This window comes from Tachysurus vachellii, chromosome 22 (genome assembly GCF_030014155.1).
Source record: "Tachysurus vachellii isolate PV-2020 chromosome 22, HZAU_Pvac_v1, whole genome shotgun sequence".
Classification (NCBI taxonomy): Eukaryota; Metazoa; Chordata; class Actinopteri; order Siluriformes; family Bagridae; genus Tachysurus; species Tachysurus vachellii.
The window spans coordinates 13,722,024-13,731,635 of record NC_083481.1 but is presented as its reverse complement, the minus strand read 5'-3'; the positions used below and the strand labels follow the sequence as shown (position 1 = coordinate 13,731,635).

General features: G+C 42.3%; 1 protein-coding gene across 2 annotated transcripts in view; it reads left to right on the top strand.

Moving 5' to 3' along the window:
- Nucleotides 1-1,988: 1,988 nt before the first annotated feature.
- Nucleotides 1,989-9,612, top strand: part of kif21b (kinesin family member 21B) — a 55,078-nt gene continuing 47,454 nt past the window's right edge. Inside the window, exon 1 of one of the 2 annotated variants that reach the window (XM_060857546.1) lies at nucleotides 1,989-2,242. In XM_060857546.1, coding sequence (XP_060713529.1) covers nucleotides 2,202-2,242 — 41 coding nt within the window. In that variant the 5' untranslated portion in view covers nucleotides 1,989-2,201. The remainder of the gene's footprint in view (nucleotides 2,243-9,612) is intronic. The other variant, XM_060857547.1, reaches the window with a different exon arrangement.

Below are 9,612 nucleotides of genomic sequence, written 5' to 3'. Positions count from 1 at the left end.
GATTCCTCATTCCACAACAGCCTGTATTAAGGAACAATAATAACAATAATAATAATACGCACACACAAAACCATTCGACAACTTCCATTAATCTTCTGTATGAAGTTATGACACAACAAAAAGAAACATAATACATGCATTTTTCCTTAGCTTTGGGCCCGGTGAATTGGTTTATGCCAAAAATAGAAACCCTACAGCGGGGATTATAGAATCAAAGAGATAATATGACAACATGTTCTCAGTTTTATCAGTTTTTTTGTCACACTCACGTATGTGTCTTTAAACACATTTGCGTTGCAAATCAGAAATCGGGTGGTTTTGTCTCAGCATTCGTCAGAAACTCCAAAACACAGAGATTTGAGTAACGGCGGCGATTTATTACCAGCCGAAATCCTACATGGGCGCAAAAATAATAAAACACCAATAAATTTGGAATAATTACAAGATGGGTCTCTTTAGTACACAGCAGAATAAACAGCTTCAGTAGAGGTTTACAATTTTGATATAATTAACGCACACTTGGTCTAAAAAAAACATTATTTTCACATGAAAATCTTCCACACCTAAACACACAGTAATTGAACATGTCTAATCTACTAATCAGCATCTTGATCATTAACATTGCCTTCTAATAACCAAACTGGAGTGTTTAATATAACCTGTTTACTGTTTATATATCATTTTTATTCATTTATCTCTCTCTAAAAATCAACAGACAGCTCATTTCCCTGGCATTATTTTGCCTCCATGCCTGGTCTAAGATAAAAAAATTCAGGACTCCTGGTAGTTCACAGAATATCTGCTAAAGACGGTAGAGGGTTTTCTTATTTAGCTCCCAAACTTTGGAACAGACTTCCTGATAGTGTTCGGGGCTCAGACACACTTTCCCAGTTTAAATCTTCTTCTTCTTCTTTCGGCTTTTCCCTTCAGGGGTCGCCACAGCGAATCATCTCTCTCCACCTATCCCTATCTTTTGCATCCTCAACACTTGCACCCACTAGCTTCAAATCCTCATTAATTACATCCATACACTTTCCCAGTTTAAATGTAGATTAAAAAGTCATCTCTTTAGCCAGGCATACACCTAATACATCCCATAATATTGTGCACTATTTGTGCACGATTCTCTCTTTCTACCCATCCAGAGGCATCCAGAAATTGTACCAGCTCCGATCGTCTTCCGTGTGACGAAGATTTTGGACCTCCACTGAGACGAGTCCCGAGGCATCTAGAGATCTACCAGCTCCAGTTGGCCTCTGCGATACTAAAGAGGAGATGTGAACTCCATGTGATCTTTTGCATCAACACAACATTTATCAGACTGTATATTTATAATCACACCCTCCAGTGTCACCCATATGAGGATGAGGTTCCCCTTTGAGTCGGGTTCCTCTCAAGGTTTCTTCCTTTTCCATCTAAGGGAGTTTTTCCTCACCACAGTCACCTGAGTTGCCTCAGACTTGTTCATTGGGGATAAAAATACAAGTCTAATATTAATCTTTAATTTTGTATCATATTAATCTTTATATTATTCTTTATAATGACCTTTTGTTCTATGTTTATGTTCTGTAAAGCTGCTTTGAGACAATGTCAATTGTAAAAAGCGCTATACAAAATAAACTTGAATTGAATTATCTTGTGTTCGCCCTCAGACACGTTGGGTGTTTTTAAAATTCTGACCTTTGACCCTTGTCTCTGAAGCGTTCTCGCTTTACAGCCGTTAAACTCGACACACACACACACACACACACACACACACACACACACACACACACACACACACACACACACACACACACACACACACACACACACACACACACACACACTCGCTCGCTCGCTCGTTCTACAACTGCCGCTTGTCTGCTTTATGCTAATTTTTCACTTGCGTCTAATTGGCCAATTATCGCTCAGTAGGCGTGGTTAGCTGGGCGCGTGTCAGTCACTCGCGCTGTATAGACACGCCCACTCCGCAGAGGCTTTAACAAGCGGGCTTGTGACGGGTTTCATGCGAGCTGAAGACGGAATAATTGTTTTGCTGTTTAATATGGTTTATTAGAGGGCGAAGGAGGATGTATGCGTCCGTGGAGCTGACGTGACGGAGAAGAATGGTGTTGTGTGTGTGTGAGGAACATCATCCTTTCTGCTGATACAAACACACAAACTGACGGCTTTCACGTCCACGACGGCCGACGGAAGCCATGGCGACACAAAACGACTGCTGTGTGAAAGTCTCCTTGAGGTAAGACAGAAGGGTTTGCGGTTAAAATGCTGCAGGATGAGAACGAGAACGAGGAGGAGGAAGAGGAGGAAGAGGAGGAGGCGGCGGTTTGTCTGGGTCTAACGGTCGTTTCCTCGTTTGTGCGCGAGCGCTATTAAATACGAAGACTCGCGTGCGCTCGTGTGTTTTTATGGAGTTGCACGGGCAAAGGTTGGTGTGTGAATATATCTCATAGGTGTGACAGCTCTCACTATACCTGTCTTCTGTAGACTTCACCATCACCATCATCACCTTTCACATTATACACAATCAGCGTGATGTTTCAACATCAGTGTGATCTTTTAAAGCTGATACTGGAGGGTTATATAAGTGTGTGCATCCCTGAAGCTTTTGTCTGGCCACTGGATCTTTTCCATCATAGGGAAGTCAGTGCAATTCAGACTGCAGGGAAATTAGCTGTAATTTTGTTTAGAAGCCATGCATGACCTGCAGCTTAGTTACCCCAGGCTCTAACACAACCCACACACACACACACACCCCACCGCACATGTTGTAAGGTTCCTTTGTGCAAAGATAAAGCATTGTTTTGTGAAATGCAAAGAAAGTGCTGCTCTACAGCTGAGCTGGTCAGTGGTGTTGCAGATGGATGCCCGGTAATGAGACGCAGTGGTGGTGGAGTAGGTGGTGGTGGTGCGATCTGGGAGTCTGCAGCATGCCGTGGAGGTCACACCTGCACATACGAGGGTGAATCGCTCACATGCTTGTCTTGGTGTGCCACGCTGCCAGTTTAAAGCCTTACGTGTGTCCAAGGCTTTTTGTACATGCAGACACCTTGCAAGAAAATTGTCTGAAGCTGCAGTGCTGGTGCTCCTACAGTCCTTTTTTGCGTCACTGACACACTAATCACGCAGACTTGAAAGGCAGGCGTTTCCTTTTCTCTAGGTCCACACCCTCAATCCTTTGTATGACAGTTTTCTTTTATTGACATGACAATGGTTAAGGTTAGGTCCAGGTCTGTAGTGGAGCTCTTTGGTAAGGAAAAGTGTCATTCTTTTTTGTACCCACATCAATCAAATAGATCAACTCTCACACCCTCTATATAGTTTTCCCCTACAATCACTGTAAATGCTGGTAGATTTAAAATCCTTACTGTGCATGTTTGTGTGTTCATTTCCTCCTGTTATCTCCACTCCATCCTTTGCTCGGTCCTCCACCCACCTTCACAAATTGTTGACTCATCAGCGCTGTTTACGATTAGACACGAATAGAAAATGAGACTGCTGACGATTTTATCTCCAAACTTTGACTTTGAGCATAAATATGAGACTTCTGATAACTTCTGTTTCATGCTCCCACTGGGAAATGTCTAGAGTTTAGAATCCTACATGGCTAAATATAACTCCTTGTCTGCACTCAGATTTAGGTCTTATAACAGACTCTGAGTGATGCAGCGATTTCAGTGAAAAATAGACGTCCTGTTTACATGTCCAGTCCGCTTCCTCCTGACATGGTTTGAACTCAGCCAGTCTGACAGTTTGCTCCCTTGGGGATGGGGAAGCTGGTTTTTGAGAGGTGAACTCTGTGGGAACCAGTCTTATAATAGTATGATTTATTAGAATGGCCTCTTTCCTCAAGACCATGGGGTGAAGCATGAATAGCTTCGTCTCTTTAAGGTCTCCTCTTAAATAGGAAAAAATGTGTTATGGTGAGTTTAAAGACCCCTTATTTATTTACTTCTTACAAATTCTTAAATCACATGTTCGGACCCCTCGGAGGAAAAGTTCTTGTTACATTGTCTGCACAAAAAAATAGTAGGAGGAAAAGTGAAATCAGTGAAACGTATCCGCAGTACTGTCCTTCACCTTGCTTGTTTTTTGTCCTTCGTAGTGCATTGCTTGCAGAATTGTCCGCTTGTGACAAACACAATAAGAATCTTAGTCAGTACTTTAGCCCTTGACAAAACAGTTAATTTCGTTCCCCAATAAGAACTAGGCCACTACACTGGACCATTATTTGGCAGGGTCTTTCTTAGGTGCTAGTGTGGTTTTATTTTGGCTCATGGCACAGCCTGTTCTCTGCTGAAGCCTCTTTTCTCAGCTTCATTAGTAACAGAATAAGTTCCCCTCAGTCACACAGGTCCGAGCCACTCCTTCCCTTCGCTTCCTGTTACTGCATCGTTTAGAGACTTCTCACACACGTCGGGAATGCAGGATGTTCAGAGCCCGCCTTCAGTGATCTGACACACTGCTCTACCCCGTGCAGAGTGCCGGTTGAAGGCAAAAATGCAAAACCAACGATCCCTGCATAAATGTTTGGGTTAAAACAGGCCAAAAGTGTCCACGTTAAATAAAAGCCTTGTAGGGTTTCATATTAACACCAGGTACATTAAGTGCTGGATCATTTTAGCACAGGAAGTGAAGGTCAATGGGGTTACTAATGTTTTTATGACCTAGTTATCTGCACTACTCTGCTTTCCAGTAACACACAGCAATCATTCTGGCCCTTTGACTAGATAGTAGCAGCCATAACAATATTTGCAGACACACAGACATCTCTTTTTTTTTTTTTTTTTTAAAGGCCTCAATTCTTTAAAAGAAAAGGAAGAACAGGAGAGGACAGAGCGAGCAAGCCACGAAGAGAAAGAGAGAGTCAATTGATAATGTCCTGCTTAGTTAATTAGATGCTGCTCGTTTTTCAACTCCATTGCCTGGCAGGATGAAAAGACTAGTTGTGTTTGAGTTGAAAAGGGGAAGAGATCGGGCGGAGGGGAAGCAGGGGGAGGGAAGGAGAGAAAGAGTAAAAGAGAGAAAGCAGGAAGTGTCTCTTTTTCTTTTGGTGTTTCGAAAGGCAGTGGAGGAAAAAATAAACATTTAGCTCTCACTTGAAGCCGACAAAGAGAGACATTTTGTTCATTTTAAGCGTGACTTAGATAGTGTGTGTGTGTGTATGAGAGAGAGAGAGAGAGAGAGAGAGATGTACAGCTGGTCCGCATTTATAGTTTCCCTCACACAGTGACCAATGGAGAATAAGCGGGCACAAGGGACAACAGTAAAAGACTTACTGATGTAGTATGAAGCCAGGTGTGAAGCACACACACACACACACACAGATGATGCCAAAGAACCTAAGAATTAGGACAATGACTATATTATTATACATTTATACCAATAATCAAAAATAATTCCCCCAGGGATGGTTGTGGTGTGCGACGGGTTGCATTGCGCCACATCAGCGTGGATTATTTTCCTGTAACCGCACACCTCACTGTATTATTGTGAATGTAATAATAATGTTAGAGATGAATCTACACTTTTTTTGTGTAGATGTTCACATGTCCTTGCTTATCCTTCAGAATAACCATGAATCTTTAAAAAGACATTTTTAAAAATCTTACCATATAAAAATAACCATATAGTCGTCAAGCCAGTGACCTACAAACGCCTGAGGTTTTTGCAACCACGCATACAGCTCAAGTTTAATGAATATCAATGAAGGTTCATTTCTTGTAGATTTAAATACACATACCTGAGGCAGTTTGCTGCTTTGTGCTTCAGAAGACTCTCTGCAAGGTGTGAAGACCTCGTCTATCGCACTCCAGCCATTTATTCAAGTACAGCTGCCACTTTTAGCCGGTAACGCTTAAAGATACAGGTTTGATTAAAGACACTGTGCCTCTCCACATCAGAAACAAGGTCATGGTTTCGTCCCACACAACTGCTAACTTGTAACCAGTGGGTCATTAAACCCCTTTTGTGTTAAGAAGCTTAAACAAGCTTCGGTATTGTGAGATCTGAATGGGAGTCAGCGGTGCTGCTCTGTGGTGGGAAAAGCACCAGTTAATGGAATAAATATGTGAAATAAACAAAAGTAGATTTTTTTTTTTAAGGAATTAGCACTATAATATTATTCCTGTTCTGTTAAAATGGCAGTGCGCTTTAAAGCTAAAGCATGATATATGAATTATAATATCGATGATGTACAGGTACTGCTGCTTGACCAGACAGTCACAGTAAGAGCTGATCAGCTGACATTAGCTAAAAGACAAACTCTTTAATGCTGATTAGTCACAAACAGTGAATGCTTGGGCCTGAACTGCTACAGTACACTAGTTTAATCCATGCAGCGATCAATGTATTGACTCCTGTTTACCGGATTAAGGAGCAAAACCTTTCGATAGAAGCTACATCTTTTAGATTGTACCGTGCCTGCGTTTATCCGTTAGACACAGTTAATAGTAAACTCCATTTAGCGATCTTAAAATCTAGCGCAGAAAACAATGTCTCAAATAAGGACCCCAAGAAGACAGTTGTGTTTTTGCAACCTGCAAGTAGGGGCAGTGGTTGCTCACGCAGTTAAGGGCTCTGGGATGTTGATTGGAGGATCAGGGTTCAAACCTCAGCACTGCCACTGTTGAGCCCTTGAGCAAGGCCCTTAACCCTCTCTGTGCTCTGACTACTACTTCCAAAGTTGGGATATGAGAAGTGAGAATTTTACTGTGCTGTAATGTATACGTGCTCAAATAAAGCCTTCTATTCTATTCCATTCTAGTTCACAGTTTTAAAAACATCACCCTCGAGTTTAGGTGTGAAAAGTCATGGTCATGGTGTGAAAAGCAGCCATTGGTGAGAGAGAGAGCAGAGTGGCCAGTGACAGAAACCACTGTTTGCAGAAAAATATCGCAGGAAGAAAAGGTCACTGAAACTTAACAGTGGAAAATGATGGCCCAGGTGATGGACGGTGAACATAAACATCTCTTTGCGCTGCTGCCACATGATTGGCTGATGATTGGATAACTGCATGAATGATCCTAATAAAGCATTAGGATCCTGCACTTAAGATGCTGATGGTGTTATTGTTCTATTTTCAAATGTCTACAGTCCCACATCCATTGTGTTAATGAAGCTCAGACACTGTCCTGCTTCCCGCTGGCACAGAACGTCAGACGTGGCGTCTACAGCGATATCCGTGTGTTTCTCCATATCTTTACTCCTTACGCACAGCACTCACTAAACTCTCATTTGCATTGTATGTGTGGCATTTAGTTAATTTACCACAGAGATGGAAAGTGCTGAGAGGCGGATCGCATGCTAATGCAGAGATGCTTTTAGGTAAAGATGAGTGAGATTAATTACTGTAATGTGTTCCTTAAAGCGCACTAACACACGATGATTTAGGGTTAATGCCCTGATTACAGGCGACTCACCTCGGAGTCACCTTGAAGAGGAATATATGAATTGAGCAGGTTTTATTTAGAAATATTCTGCTGTTTGGATTTAAGAGGTTATAATTGACAACTTCGTTCACTTTTTTTTCCTCCACTCTGTTTGCTTAATCCCTCTCTCATTATCTCTCTCTCTCTCTCTCACACACACTCTCACACTCACACACACTCACACACACACACACACACACACACACACACACACACACACACACACAGAGGCATGCCTGCTTTTCTCTTGAGGGAGAGGTGCTGAAGCTGGCCGCTACTTTCCTGAGGCTTCATCTTTCATGTTAATGTGTTCTTGTGTGAAATGTGTGCTTCCTCTTAATGCATGCATGTTAATTCTTGCTTTTTTTGGCATCATGACTTTCCATAAATTGTTTCAATTGAAACTGCCTGGACATGTTTACATGACACCCGCTCATGTTTGGGTCCATATCTGTGGTACGTCAGCGTTTTAGGATGATCCATGCGAAAGTAATCTTTTAATCTTCTTGTGGGTGACCTTTGTGTGTGTGTGTGTTCTTTGAACTCCTGTACAACACAAGGACAGATAAAACCTTCCTTTGATTATGTTACGCTGCCCTGCGATACTACACAAGCAGCAGTTTAAAAAGATGATGAGCTTCGTAGAGACTGTGGTATGATAGGAGAAAGCTGGCTACTGGGTGGGAATTGGCAAGTGACCAAATTGGGCAGATAAATGGGGGGAGTAACATCTGCCAAAATAACAAAAGACATTGGTGTGAATAAATTGAATCTTAAGTAAAAGCAATGCTTTGTACATGTTAAACTAATTAAGGATGTTTTTTATGTCAGTAAGTCAGTTAGGATAATGAAAAATTGAACTGCTAAACAAATGTACACCTCTAGGAGTTGCTTTCTTAATCACACACACTCACACACACCATCACGCCCGCTTTCCCAATTTATTTCACTTCTCACACCCACTTTGCCACTGTATCCATAACACGCTTGACCTAATGTAGTCTCTGCTTTGTCATTGTTTATTTAAGAGGTTATTATCTCCGATGTTTTAAAGTTGCACTCCAGCTCTGTCTCTCTTTCCCACACACCATCTAGTATGGTTACAAATGGCACATCACTTTCTTTGGACCTTCAAAATGGCTGTAATCACATCCTGTAGGGCCCTCGGTGCAGGGCTCGGCTGTGTAACGGTCCTCCGGGACTGCAGCTTAGTGTGCAGGAGATGGGGCTCAGTCTATGTTGGTCAAACTGTTAAAGGTTATTAAGGATATTTTGTGCCTAAATTCACTGTAGTCTGACTTTAGTCACATTGATGCTAAAGCTGACTGAAAAATTCTTTTACAATGTACGACTGCAAACTTTGGAGGAAATTCTAGAATAAATAAATAAAATGTTAGCATAATGAGCTTGAGCAAGCATACAGGATATCCTTTGCTTAGGAGAACATGCCACATCTGTGTGTATGTATGTGTGTGTGTGTGTGTGTGTGTGTGTGTGTGCGTGCGCTATCTCATGTTTATGCACTTTGTTTGATGGATGCATACAACTGCAATCTAACAAAGTAGCTTGTAAGTCGCGTCCTTTATGCTAATCACCCGCTATCCTGAATAAAAGTTTATGACCGGAACTTATAAGCTATAGTGCTCCATATGGTCTGACCGGAAAAGCAAGAAGCGCCACGTCCTTCAGCTTCTCTCACCTATGCTTTGCCCTTACTGCAGCTGAAGAGCAGAGCAGCAGCCTTATGGACCCATGAGGCTCAGTCCTGTGCTTGACACGGTGAACGAACAGCACTTCAGCCCCCTGCACTTGCTCCTTCCATCATGCCCACCAACTGCCTTCCATTTAATCAGTCCAGTGAGCCGTCTGCTGGCTTTCTTTACTCCTCAGGGGCAAGAATGGACTTCCCAAAAGCACAGGAGTTGGCTGAAATAAACATCCACTGTAGATCGGATATAATATGAAGGCCTGCTGTGACCAGTCGCCTTGGCTGTGATTGAGGAGGAGGAGGAGGAGGTTGGGGATCATATGGCGTCTGCAGCAACAGACGTTGTTGTGTACTCCCTACTGGTGGTTTGTGTGTGTGTGGCGTGTGTGTGTGTGCGCGCACGTGTGTATGTGTGTTATTGGAGCTGCTATTTATTTTTAGAACAATCGATGTGATCAATAATGCGGCACA